This window comes from Moschus berezovskii, chromosome 12 (genome assembly GCF_049115385.1).
Source record: "Moschus berezovskii isolate FMDL1 chromosome 12, NW_MosBer_1.0, whole genome shotgun sequence".
Classification (NCBI taxonomy): Eukaryota; Metazoa; Chordata; class Mammalia; order Artiodactyla; family Moschidae; genus Moschus; species Moschus berezovskii.
This window is the reverse complement of record NC_142471.1, coordinates 79903165-79917798: the sequence shown is the minus strand read 5'-3', so window position 1 is coordinate 79917798 and position 14634 is coordinate 79903165. Positions and strand designations below refer to the sequence as shown.

The following is a 14634-nucleotide window of genomic DNA, read 5'->3' as shown; positions in this document are numbered from 1 at the left end:
ACACAGATGTGAGAATTAATAGAGGAGTTCATCAAAACCAGCATTATTAATTGCATTTTGAACATTCAAGAAATTAGATATACAGAAGATATAGAAAAGATCCAAAGTGAGCTAGAGATGAAAACTACAGTGTCTCAGAAAAACAGCAATACCAGATGGGTTAACGGGACTATCAAAACAAACACACAGTGAAAAGTGAAAAAAAACCCAAACATTAAAAAAGCACCAGTGCATTGTGGGACAATTTCAAGTGACCTGACTCAATGGACATGATTTGAGCAAACTTAGGGAGAGTGTGGAGGACAGAGAAGCCTGGTGTGCTGTAGTCCATGAGGCTGAAAAGAATCAGACTCAATTTAGCAGCTGAATAACAACAACAATTTAAAGTAACTGGAGTCCCTGAAACAAAGCTAGTGGAGGTGATGGAATTCCAGTTGAGCTATTTCAAGTCTTGAATGATGATGCTGTGAAAGTGCTGCACTCAATATGCCAGCAGATTTGGAAAACTCAGCAGTGGCCACAGGACTGGAAGAGGTCAGTCTTCATTCCAATCCCAAAGAAAGGCAATGCCAAAGAATGCTCAAACTACCGCACAATTGCACTCATCTCACACGCTAGTAAAGTCATGCTCAAAATTCTCCAAGCCAGGCATCAGCAGTATGTAAACCGTGAACTCCCAGATGTTCAAGCTGGTTTTAGAAAAGGGAGAGGCACCAGAGATCAAATTGCCAACATCCGCTGGATCATGGAGAAAGCAAGAGAGTTTCAGAAAAACATCTATTTCTGCTTCATTGACTATGCCAAAGCCTTTGACTGTGTCGATCACAATAAACTGTGGAACATTCTTAAAGAGATGGGAATCCCAGACCACCTGACCTGCCTCTTGAGAAACCTGTATGCAGGTCAGGAAGCAACAGTCAGAACTGTACATGGAACAACAGACTGGTTCCAAATAGGAAAAGGTGTACGTCAAGGTTGTATACTGTCACCTTGCTTATTTAACTTATATGCAGGGTACAGCATGAGGAACGCTGGGCTGGAAGAAGCACAAGCTGGAATCAAGATTGCTGGGAGAAATATCAATAACCTCAGATATGCAGATAACACTACCCTTATGGCAGAAAGTGAAGAGGAACTCAAAAGCCTCTTGATGAAAGTGAAAGAGGAGAGTGAAAAGGTTGGCTTGAAGCTCAACATTCAGAAAACAAAGATCATGGCATCTGGTCCCATCACTTCATGGGAAATAGATGGAAAAACAGTGGAAACAGTGTCAGACTATTTTTTTGGGCTCCAAAATCTCTGCGGATGCTGATTGCAGTCATGAAATTAAAAGACACTTACTCCTTGGAAGGAAAGTTATGACCAACCTTGATAGTATATTAAAAAGCAGAGACATTACTTTGCCAACCAAGGTCCGTCTAGTCAAGGCAATGGTTTTTCCCGTGGTCATGTATGGATGTGAGAGTTGGACTGTGAAGAAAGCTGATCGCCGAAGAATCGATGCTTTTGAACTGTGGTGTTGGAGAAGACTCTTGAGAGTCCCTTATACTGCAAGGAGATCCAACCAATCCATTCTAAAGGAGATCAATCCTGGGTGTTCATTGGAAGGACTGATGCTAAAGCTGAAACTGCAATACTTTGGCCACCTCATGCGACGAGTTGACTCACTGGAAAAGACTCTGATGCTGGGAAAGGTTGGGGGCGGGAGGAGAAGGGGGCGGGAGGAGAAGGGGACGACAGAGAATGAGATGGCTGGATGGCATCACCGACTCTGTGGACATGAGTTTGAGTGAACTCCAGGAGTTGGTGATGGACAGGGAGGCCTGGCGTGCTGTGATTCATGGGGTCGCGGAGAGTTGGACACGACTGAGCGACTGAACTGAACTGAACTGAACTGGAGTCCCTGGAGTGGGGGAGAGAGACAGAAAAAATATTTGAAGAAATAATGCTGAAAATTTTACAAATTTAAAGAAAACTGTCTCAGAAGTCTAAGCAGCTCAGGAACTCCAAACACAAAATATATGAAGAAAACTGACAAGGAACATCATATCAAATTGCTCAAAATTAGTGATAAAAATCTTAAAAACCATCAGAGGAGGAGAAAAGACATTAATGCATAGAGAAAAAAAATACAGATGACATTAGATTTCTCATCAGAAACAATGCAAGCAAACAACAATAATAAGAAAAACCAGTGGAACAAGATGCTTAAACTATTGAAAGAAAAATAGATCATTTTAGAATTTTATATGCAGAAAACATATCTTTAAGAAATGAAGGCAGTTTCAAGACATATTCAGACATACAAAAGTTGAAAGAATTAGGAGGATTATAAGATATGTTAAAGGAAATCCTTCAGGTGAAAAAATGACACCAGATGGAAATCTGAATTTATACAATTGAATGATGAACACTGAAGTGGTAATGGCAAGGATAAATATGTAAAATAAGAATATTTTTCTTACTATTTAAAACATAAAAATTCAACCGACTGTGTAGACAAAAAACTTGATATATGTAACAACAATATAGGTGAATCTCAAAAGAATTAAGTTGAAAGAAACCAAAGAATTCATTCAGTAAGATTCCGTTTGTGTAAAGCTCTAGTAAGAACAAATGAACTTAGAATGACAGAAAGCAGAACTGTGGGGAGTAGGATTGGTTCCTGGAGGGAAGGATTATAAATAGGCACAAGAAGATTATTGGGAGTGATGCAGGTGATTACTCTCTTGTTGTGGTGATCACTTCCAAGGCATATACACACAAACCATTTAAAATATGTGCAGTTGATTGTATGTCAATTATACCACAATAAAGCTATTTTTTCTCAAAATATGAGCAATCCCAAAAGCATATTTGATGATACCTTTTCCAGGTTTGAAATTCTTCAAGGGTTGCCAGGGTTCTACGAGCTCAATTCCTGGCACCAATCTATTTTTTCCCATCCTATTTTATAGCCATATTCTCCTTGAACACAACCTGCCTCTAACCCACTTCATTGCTTTTGGTCACACCATCCCTTTCTGCTGAGATGTGCTCTCTTTCCCAATCTCTTTTGAAACTCAATTGGATTGTTTCGGGTCCAGTTCAAATGCCAAAATCTCTCTGGATTGCCACAACTATGTGTGTGGCTTTTTTTTTTTTTTCTTTTTCTTCAAACTTTACAGCATTTTGCTCTTACCTGTCATAACCTGATCCTGATTGTACGTGCTTATCTTAACTTCCTAGTATAACTACTCAGATGTGTTTATCTTAACTTCCGAATGAAATTACAAGCTCATTGAGAGCAAAGACTCTTACTAATTAGGCTGTACATCCTTTTGTAACAGGAAGTACCATAACTTACTAATAATAGGTGCTTTGAATAATTATTCATTAATATTTATTTTTGAATTGAATTTAATAGTTTGATTTCTAAGTTACTTCATCCTAAATGTGACTCTTCTGGCCAGTCATTTACATGGTGAGGCATATTATGATCATGAAGCAAAAACATCTGAATGATGCCCCTTAATCTATCCCCATAATAAACTTTGGTAACAATTTAGGCAGTTTCTGTCCAAGTGAGAGTTTCCTGTAAAATTAAGGAAATACTTTCCAGTCTTCTCAGGGCTATAGTGCGCTGTTAGTGTCAATACCATCTCCGTAAAACATTTGATCCATAAAAGTTGGAAAATGCCAAAGTTCTAGATAAGTGAGCTCTTACAAAATAATTAACTGAATCTAACAGTCTCTGTTACATTCTCCACATCAACAATCATTACTCTAGAATGTCACCCATTATCCTTACTAAAACCATCTTCTGTATCCTGGCTACTTTTATGGGAATTGATCATTATTTCCAATAAAAAAGGTTTTCCTTCTGAGAGTATGCCCCTTGGGTACCTGAACTCTTCTGAGGTTTGCGCTCCATTATGGCTGTCTGTTCTCACCTGCCAAAAAGAAGGACTAAGTGTTAGTCCCCAAACAACAGGATGCTTCGCTGGTAGCCACTCAATCACCAAGTGCCAGAATGGTGCTCTGTTGGTGAGATGGGTTATCAGCCCCGCTTCCCATTCTGCCCTTGAGGCTGATAGCAGTCATGGTAACGAGGACCATCCCAGCAGCCTGTGCTCACCAAGTGGCAGTTCTGCGGAAGTGTTGCTGGATGACTGAAGGAGCATCTTCCCTGGACTTTCTCTGTTTCTGCCTCTTAAGTGGCTCTGACAAGAGAGCCCCTGGAGACAGAAACACCAAGCAAGGGAGACAAGAATGGGGCAGAGGGCAGGATGTTATGGACCAAATGAAGTGGATAAAGCATTCCTGGCTGAAAGGAAGCCCAAGATAAGCTCTCCTCTGTGCCAGGAACTCATTTTCTCTAGAGGGAAACCTGAGAGCAAGGACCAGGGCACACCCCTGTCCTTAAACTGCCTCTGCCCCCCGAGAGGCCTGTTCCCAAGGCTGCCCAACCCGAGGAGCTCAGGCTGATACGATCAGACTGACTCTAGAGGTCAAGTCCTTTCCTGCACAGATCTGCTGGCAATCCTGTGACTGACATGAGGTCCTGTGAGTAGAGGGGTCCCACAGGATGAAAGCCCAAGGGGCAGGTGTGATCTTTAAATCAGGAATCAAATTTTTACCTCGAATTCATGGGACTCTCAAATAGGAGGAAGCACTGAACAGGGCAGTGCCAGGGTCATCCCAGTAAATGGGAGGAGGCAAAGGGTCCTTTACTATCCAGTTGGCATGAGATCATTCCTCCTGTCCTGAGTTCTCCCTTTCTCCATCATAAACTCTCATTCTTCCCAGGGTGTAAATGATATAAATGACTCATAGAAATTCTTGAAAGATATATATTCGTATCACACACACAATTATTTGTTAAATAACTCCCGGGTGGAAGGATGACAGTATTTGAAAAGCACTTTTCACTTACCGTCTCTGCCTGCTGCTTGCTGTGTGCGTGTGTTCTCAGTTACGTCTGACTCTTTTGCGACCCCATGGACTGTAACCAGTCAGGCTCCTCTGTCCATGGAATTTTCCAGGCAAGAATATTGGAGTGGGGTGCCATTTCCTCCTCCAGGGGATCTTCCTAACCCAGGGATCAGACCCATGCCTATTGTGTATCCTCCATTGGCAGGCTGATTCTTTACCAGCTGAACAACAGGGGAATCCTATATACTATGTAGAATATACTGTACTCTCTATACATACAAACATAGTATACTATATGTACTTTGTATATTACATCGGTGTACATATGTACATGTTAACCTCTCTACACCTCTGTTCTTCACCTATAAAATGGAAGTGATAATATCACCACCTTCATAGGATTTGTCAGCATTACTTGAGATAATCTGGCAAGGAGCATTCAGTAATTTATCGGTGCTTAACAAGTGCTGCTTGTTAGGTCATGTCCAGGTCAGAGAGTCTATGATTGCTTCATAATGACTGGCATGTACTAAGTGTTTAATATATTCCAAGCCCTTCTAAGCAAAACCTGTAATATAGATTTTATATGTTTATATATATCAATGGATTTCATATATATGTATACATATCTGATTTCATATAACATATTGCATATTACCGGAGAAGGCAATGGCAAGCCACTCCAGTACTCTTGCCTAAAGAATCCCATGGATGGAGGAGCCTGGTGGGCTGCAGTCTGTGGGGTTGCTAGGGGTCGGACACGACTTAGCGACTTCACTTTCACTTTTCACTTTCCACTTTCACACATTGGAGAAGGAAATGGCAACCCACTCCAGTGTTCTTGCCTGGAGAATCCCAGGGACGGGGGAGCCTGGTGGGCTTCCATCTATGGGGTCACACAGAGTCGGACACGACTGAAGTGACTTAGCAGCAGCAGCAGCAGCATTGCATATTACATATATGCAATTTAATTTCTATTATATCAAATTCAAATTATTTTTATGAAATCCAGTATATGTATACATATATATGAAATCTACTATTACATGCACATAAAAACATAAAATCTATTATATAAACTCTGCTTATATAATATAAGCAAAACTTTAATATTATCTATCACATACATGGAATCTAATGAGATTCAACATAACATAACAATGAGATACAACAATACTATAAAGATTTCATTATTCTTAAAGTGATATAATATCCATTTTACAGACTAGGAAACTGTTACCAGAGAGATTAAGTAATTTGCTTTTGATCACATAACTAAGAAAAAGCAGAGTCAGAATCATAACTTGAGAGCTGGTGTCTGAACTACTTTGCTCTTCCTTTTATCTGAGAAAAAAAGAACTAAATCTGTTCATAGTTCAGCTTTTATTTCTTGTCATTGCCCCCAAACAAAAAAGCTTTTCAGATTTAGCTCTTTGATCTTATTCAGGAGACTCGACCCAGTTTTGTTGCCTAACCTGTTCATTATAATGAAATCTGATGAGTGTGATCCCAAGAGGTCCTATTTCCCTCTGATGGTACAGCCCAAGAAGGTTAGGAAGAAAGAGTCATGACAGCCCAGATTGGCACAGCCTTGAGAACCCAAACTCATCATGTCAAGCAGTACTTACCAGAAGCCAGGTGGTCGCTAGTGTGTTTCTCAGCAGAGCGCACTGTTCCTGTGTCTCTTGAACTCACCCCTGCTCACTCTGAGCTCTGAGGATTAAGTACAAGCTTTGTTTGAAATGTGAGCCAATGGGAAATTCCCAAATTTCTACCTTCGGGCAGATTTTACTCTTGCCCCAAACTGAAGGAAGCTGGTGACCCGAGGGAAGTCCTGGGCTTTCATTCTTCTTGTGGTTTGGCACAGAACTGCCCTTGGCATTCCAGGTGCCTAACAACAAAACAAAAGCAAACATATAAAAAGTTCCTGCCAGACTTTGGACCACGATCACAATGGCTGTTATTGAAAACAGTGCCAGCCCGGTCTTGACCTCCTGAGGTGACCGCCAGTGAAACAATTCCTTTGCTACCCACCCATCCAAACCCTCCTAGTGTCCTTCTGGAGAAGTTAGGAAGGGTTCTTTTATGCCAGATGGAGAAACAAAAGCCTGGCTTCTCCAGCAGACTTGCACATGCCAAGGGTCTTCCTGAAGATTTGCTTATAGATCCATAATGGAGTGGTCATCAACAGTGTAGCACTGGGCAAGCTGTCTTGAGCATCCAGCACAGCCACCAACAACTCTTAAAAATGATGGAGATGCAGAAATAGAGAACAGACTTGTGGCCACCATGGGGGAAGGAGAGAGTGGGACGAATTGAGAGAGTATCATGGAAACATATATGTTACCATATGTAAAATAGACAGCAAAAGAATTTGCTGTGTGAAACAGTTAGCTCAACCCAGGGTTCTGTGACAATCTAGAGGCATAGCATGGGGTGGGAGATGGCAGTGGGGTTTAGGAGGGAGGAGACCTATATATACCTGTGACTGATTCATGTTGATGTGTGGCAGAGGCCAACACAATATTGTAGAGCAACTGTTCCCCAATAATTATATTTTGTTCTATACTTCTCCATATTGTACAGTTATAATCTTCGATAATTATTAGTTACTAAAAAGAAAAAAAAAGCAGGCTACCAAGACTGGTAATTCTCAGTTATATCTGGTCACCAAAGGTCCCTAGATATATATTCATTTCTATTGTTTTTAGAGGCAAGAGGAAGTGGCAAATGACTTTAACTTCTTATATCACCTTCAGAAGTAAAAGTACATAATTTTAATCTTTGTCTTCACTAGTGTAGCTGGATTTGAAACAGCTCTACCAGGTATTCACTGAATGGTTTTGGCCAGTTACTCAAGTTCTCTGAGTCTGCTTCCTCATTTGAAAAATGAGGTGGATAATGCTAACCTCACAGGATCTTTTAAAAATGAAGATTTCACCATAAAAACCCTATACCACAGTGCTTGATCCATGGTAAGCATTCAACAATGGTTATTTCTCTGCTTTCCCTTTTGCTACCTTATGGAGGGTGCAGGTAATACTTCATTTAGCAAACAGATGAATTTTAGAAATGCAGAAGTGAGTATTTTATAGTTTACTTCCTGCACGGGACAGGTTTTGCTTGAGTGAGAAGAAATAATTTCTTGGAATGTATGTCTCTAGATGTTTCCTTAGGCCAGGTTTTGAGTACTGTAAAAATAGTTTTTAATATCTTTACGTTTGATCTTTAACCAGATATCATTAGTTTTTGCTCTAAGAAGCTCTTGAAAATCTTGTGCTGCTCTCCTCTTACTCAGAACTATAAAGCTACAGACAGTATCTCGTAATCCAGGGACTGAATCAAAAAGCAGAAGAGAGAAGATTACTTTAAGACTGCATTCCTTTGGAAAGTCTATAAACCAGGTAAACAGACAAAGGAACTCCCCATCCTTCCATTCGTCATCCATCCATTCATCTGTGTGTCCATCCAAATTTCTACCCACCCATTCACCTTGTTCTAGGTTTTTTTGGTCATATTTTCCTAACAGTATTATACAGCTCTTTGAAGAAAAGGGTTACTATACCTTACAGGCGCCTATGAGAGTTATTTGTACTGTAGATGCCATCTAGAAAATTTTAAAAAAAGGCAAGTAGACACCAAATACTAAGCTTGTAAAAACTGACCATACCTATGAAAAGCAAGCATAGTTTCCTTTATTATCTTCAGTGACCTGTAAACAAGAGATCAGTGAAATACCTGTTGCAAAAGGCCAATCACTTGTTCATTTGAAATATCAATAAATTATTTCCTGATTTTGCCAGTTGTGCTTTTTTATCATGAAAGACGTGCTTAGCTCTGCTGCCTTTTAAGCAAAACACAACTGAACAGTTTATATTATATGACCTAACACTTGGGAATTTTTCTTTTACATATAATATCTTATCTAATCCCAACAATTTTGTAGGATAAGTGTTGTGATGCCTTACTTTTGAAAAAAGGAAACTGAAATTTAGAGAGAAAAAACAACTTGCTCAAAGTCATACAGTTAACATGTAGACCACAAGAAATCAGACTGTTTTGACTATTAAGCTTATATGTGCCCTCTGAACCCTCTACTGTGTTGAATCCTAGGTTGGGATTAGTCAGCCCGGGCTCTTGGCCTTTTTTACCACCAACTGTGTGACCCTACATACATTGATACTTTCTGGGCCTCCTAACCCCACTGCTGTCCCTTTGTTAAGGAGCTCCAAGTACCCATTCAGTTCTGATTATGATGATGCCCTTGAGGCAATGCCAATGACTCATCAACATGCAGGCTGTCTTATTGCATGTTGCATGCTTGTTCTCCAAGTGGATAGTATATATGCCTTTGCTGATGTCACCAGTGAAGGAGTGACATCAATCACATCACTTCAGGATATTCTTGTTGTACCTCTTTAGAACAAGGACTCCAAGGAAAAAAGAATAATGGCTCGGGTGCCTTTTAGATTGTGCTAAAATGATAATAGATGAAAATCTACTTTTTATAGCCTATTTGGTGGCAATCTAAGTCATCTTAAATTTGTAAAGAGTACAGGATCGATAATATAAAATGTTTTCTATCATTCTCTTCTGTAACTGAGAATTGCTACACAGTTAGGATTGCTTTTGGCTGCAAGTGAAAAAAAGTACTCAACAATAGTGGCTTATAATTTGCTTATCATATGTTATGTAAAATGTCTGAAGTGAACCAGATTCAGAGTTGATTTGATGATTCAATGATGTCAGAAGGTTGAATTCATGTCTCTGATTTTCTTGATTTTTTTCTATATGGCCATACATTTGCTGTCAGAAGCATCACAGTTTTACAAAACAGCATCTCAAGCAGCAAAGAAGGGTTGAGGGAAAAGGAAGATTCTTTTTATGTACCTTCCACTTTAAGGAGGAAAAAAATTTCTTACAAGACCTGCAGAAGACTTCTCCTTACATCAAATTGTACAAAATAGGTCTTGTGTCACCTCAAGGTCTATTGTTGACCAAGAGGAAATACGATTTCCTGGGTTGGCTTGGACCAATCATGATCCTTTTCCTGAGCATCTGAACAAAATTGAGCAACAGTTATCAGGAAGATAGAGGGTGCAGAATGTCTGTTGATGACGTCATCACCTGGTTCCTGACTCCCTCTCCCAGATCACCTCTGAGAACTTCCACTTGTGCTCCCTGCCCTTTAGGCATCTTTACCTGTATGCTTACTGTTCCCTCTCTCTGATTCATTCTTCTTTCATCTCTTCACCTGGATAACTTCTCCACTTCCCAGGGATTCCCTCTTTCCCCTAGATAAGGCCAGATTCTCTCTTGGAACATTATCATGGTGCTGTGTTAACTTCAGAACACATTTTCCCATTTGTGATTTTATCTTCTTTTGTCTGATTATTTGATTAATGTCTGTCAGATATGCAGATGACACTACCCTTATGGCAGAAAGTGAAGAGGAACTCAAAAGCCTCTTGATGAAAGTGAAAGAGGAGAGTGAAAAGGTTGGCTTGAAGCTCAACATTCAGAAAACTAAGATCATGGCATCTGGTCCCATCACTTCATGGGAAATAGATGGAAAAACAGTGGAAACAGTGTCAGACTTTATTTTTTTGGGCTCCAAAATCACTGCAGATGCTGACTGCAGCCATGAAATTAAAAGACGCTTACTCCTTGGAAGGAAAGTTATGACCAACCTTGATAATATATTGAAAAGCAGAGACATTACTTTGCCAACAAAGGTCCGTATAGTCAAGGCTATGGTTTTTCCCGTAGTCATGTATGGATGTGAGAGTTGGACTGTGAAGAAGGCTGATCACCGAAGAATTGATGCTTTTGAACTGTGGTATTGGAGAAGACTCTTGAGAGTCCCTTGTACCACAAGGAGATCCAACCAGTCCATTCTAAGGGAGATCGATCCTGGGTGTTTATTGGAGGGACTGATGCTGAAGCTGAAACTGCAATACTTTGGCCACCTCATGCGATGAGTTGACTCACTGGAAAAGACTCTGATGTTGGGAAAGGTTGGGGGCGGGAGAAGAAGGGGACGACCGAGAATGAGATGGCTAGATGGCATCACCGACTCTGTGGACATGAGTTTGAGTGAGCTCCGGGAGTTGGTGATGGACAGGGAGGCCTGGCGTGCTGTGATTCATGGGGTCGCAGAGAGTCGGACACGACTGAGCGACTGAACTGAACTGAACTGAACTTCCTCCACAAGGCTGCAAAATCCACGAGAATTATTAGTATTATGTCAGCTTCTGCTGACCACTGCATCCCCAGTAGCTAGATTAAATGTTTTTCCCATTCTTCGTTTACTGTGGGCTTACTATATGGAAGGTGTTATTTTATGGGTTAAAAGATAAATGGAAAGATGAATGTCTTTTGAGAGCTCATAATATGGCCATGGAGACTAGAGACAATAAACTCTAATACTCCAGTGATAACATCTGCTCCACTTCCATACCCTATTCCCACGGCCACACTTTGAACTTTGTAATTACCCATACCTGTCTGGCCTTTGATCACATTAAAATTCTGGTATCCCATCTTCTGACTGCAACTTCCCATCCTTCTACCATTTCTTACTTCAACCAAACCTGTTATCCAGCCTCTCCAAACCCTCAAGGCTCTTGACCCTTCCTCATACCTTCACACGTCTGTTGTGATCAGTGACCTTTTCTAGCTGAAACTGACATTCCTCAACTCCCTGGCCAAGGAGATGAGCCAACCTGGGCTTTGGATCAGGTGAGCAGGTGACCCTAGAGCCACCCCTCTGCTGGGTTGGCTAGTGGCTGGTGACACAAGGAGATTTGCTCAAAAGGGAAAATGGCAGTTAGTGAAGCCTTGTTGAAAATCTCTTTCCTTTGCTTCCAAGCCACTTTTTCATCTAGTTCTCTTCTCTGCTGATCTATCGTCTGTTTCTCTTTTTTTCACTTCTCTCCCTGTGCGCAATTCTTACATTTCAGAATCCCCAGCCTGCCTTCCCTAGAAACTTACCCACTCTTCAAGCATTTTTTGATGCTGGAACTGTTGAGGGTTCATTGAAGTTGGTGACCATAAATCCGGCAAGATTCCTATCTGCCAGATGTGTGATTTTCTACAGCAGCATCCAGCTGTTCCATAGCAGATGTGGGCAAGCCAAGTGGTGAGGTTCATTCTGGGTTAGCATTTTTGCTGGGGAGATGCCACGGAAGAACAAAAGAGCAGGACAGCTGAGGTTACTTGCAGAAGGGTGCCCAAAATGATGAACCACGGAATCATAGAGGCGTACGGAGGCAAGAGAAGATCGGAGGGGCTCCTGGAGAGAAATTAAAGGTGAGACTGAAGACAGGTGGTATAAGCTGGCTGGAAGGGTGGGAGGTGATCCTTGGAGAGACTGTGATTGACTGATGATCTTGAAAGGAGAGGGGATGGCTGAGTTACAGTGTATAAGAAGGTCATCGGCAATGAGGAGGTCAAGGAACTTAGCGGCTAAGACGGTTGATCATCCACATGGATGTCTAGTTTATGGAACAAAATCCTTTGGAAATTCTCTAAATTTTTTTGAAATTAAAAACAGAATGAAGTTAATCATCTCTGCCCACTTCCCCTAACACATACATACAACAGTGTCCATTTTAATAGTTGAATTCATTTGTCAAAGGAAAAGTAGACACAAATGTTGATGTTACAAGGAGGACCCTTGGATCCATAGATAATTGAAATCAGAAGCCTCTTCGTTTCACAAGAACATTTGGGTCCAGTTTCTCGGGATTGGGGAATGTGTATAGGTGATAGAAGATTACCTTCAGGTTGTAGGCTGGGGAGACAGCCAAAAAGGCCAGCTCTGGGGCCAGTGGGAAGATGATGAAAGCTGCTTGTTTTCTTCCTTTACTTTCCCCTTGTTGCACTGAATCCTTATATTGCCCACTTGGTTGGCACTGGGGCAGTGGGATTAGAGTTGGTGGGGAGGAGTGGCAGTGCAGTTTACAACAGTGAAGAGGGAAGGACAAGCAGGGTAGAAAGGAGACCCCCCCCAAAGTGGGGACCCCATGCATAGCCAGTTTCTCAAAGCCCATCACATGTGTAGGATGTAGCGTAATTACTGACAACCTAGGCGAGATCCCTCTGCTGGTCCTCTGCTGGCTTCCTTGCCCTTCTGGATTTCATCAGCTGCCTGGTTTATTTGTACTTCAATTTCTATTGCAATAGAAGTAACCATCTTTCATTTATGGACTTGGAGAAGAAAAAGCATGTTCCACATGAATTTTGTATGAATTGTGAATTTTGAGGAATCAGGAAAAGCCCATAAAATCAGCAACTAGCATTCTTTCATCCTTCTGCCTTTTGTCTTGGGGGTTGTATAAACATGTTAAATGCATTTATCTCTTTCACTTCCTATTTAAGTTGAAGGCAGTTAATATGAAAGAATATTTTGTTTTGACATTTATTGGTACCAACTGTATAACAATCATTACTAGGAATAAAAGGAGAACTGAGTCCTTGCTCTTAGGACCTTACAAACTAATATGGGAGATGAGCAACATACAAAAGCAAGCAGTGTGTCCATCAGGGTCCCAGCAGGGAACAGGACACTCAAAGGATTTATGGAAGAGAGTTACCAAAGGGACTATTTACAGTGGGGTAGAAGAAAATGGCAACCCACTCCGGTGTTCTTGCCTGGAGAATCCCAGGGACGGGGGAGCCTGGTGGGCTGCAGTCTATGGGGTTGCACACAGTCGGACACGACTGAAGTGACTTAGCAGCAGCAGCAGCTGGCTTAAGGGCCTTCCCAGGTTTGCACCAGTGGTAAAGAACCCACCTGCTAATGCAGGAGATGTGAGATGGAGGTTTGATCCCTGGGTCAGGAAGAGTCCCTAGAGGAGGGCATGGCAATCCACTCTAGCATTCTTGCCTGGAGAATCCCATGGACAGAGGAGCCTGGTAGGCTATAGTCCATGGGGTCACAAAGAGTCAGACAGGACTGAAACGACTTAGCATACATGCAGCTGGATTAAGAGAGCCCAAAGAGCTGGTGAAGCACACAAGGTCTAGCAGTAACCTTTACCACCTCTAGACCTGCTGGGATATGAGGAGGGAGAAGTGGTAGCAGATTTGCCTCCAGGCTGTAGCTATAGGAGAGACACCATGGTACAGGAGCAGTGGCTGTAGGATGGGGAAGGAGCATGGCCACAGTCATAACCAAGGTTTTGCATGCAGAGAACAGGGATGAATAGGGGTGGATGGAGAGAAGCCAGTGAAGGAGATCAAAAGGGAGCAGTCAGAGGAGCAAGTGAAAATCTGGGAACGTGTGGTGTCTGGAAGTGGCAGTAAGTGTTTCTGGGGGGAGGAGGCATCAGCCACATCCAACACTGCCAGGAGGAGGAGGAGGATGAAGACTGAGAACTGACCACCAGATTGGGCAACACGGAGGTCATCATGGCCTTGGCAAGAGCTATCTTGGGAGTGTGGTGTAGAGTGGAAAGTCTGAGGGCATCTTAGTTTCTGTTTGTTTTTTTTTTTTTAATTCCTAATAGAAACCCTTATGCAACTAGTACTAATAAATGCTGAAATAAAATATTCTTTCTTATTAACTGCCTTCAACTTCAATAGGAAGGGAAAGGGATAAAAAGTATTTTAAATGTTTATGCATCCTCCAGGACAAAAGACAGAAGAATGAAATGCTGCTCAATGCTGATTTTATGGGCTTCACCTGACTCCTCAAATTCACTATTCATACAAAAT

The 14634-nt window shown here is 41.5% G+C and overlaps 1 protein-coding gene across 5 annotated transcripts in view; it reads right to left on the bottom strand.

Moving 5' to 3' along the window:
* PLEKHS1 (pleckstrin homology domain containing S1) overlaps nt 1-6741 on the bottom strand; it is a 28825-nt gene extending 22084 nt beyond the window's left edge. Inside the window, exons 1-3 of one of the 5 annotated variants that reach the window (XM_055424610.2) lie at nt 6543-6734; nt 4118-4217; nt 3886-3932 (exon numbers count right to left, since the gene is read on the bottom strand). In XM_055424610.2, the coding sequence (XP_055280585.1) occupies nt 3886-3913 (28 nt within the window). In that variant the 5' untranslated portion in view covers nt 3914-3932; nt 4118-4217; nt 6543-6734. Of the gene's footprint in view, nt 1-3885; nt 3933-4117; nt 4218-6542 lie in introns of all 5 variants that reach the window. The other 4 variants (XM_088842343.1, XM_055424609.2, XM_055424611.2 and 1 more) reach the window with 4 other exon arrangements.
* Nucleotides 6742-14634: the final 7893 nt, after the last annotated feature.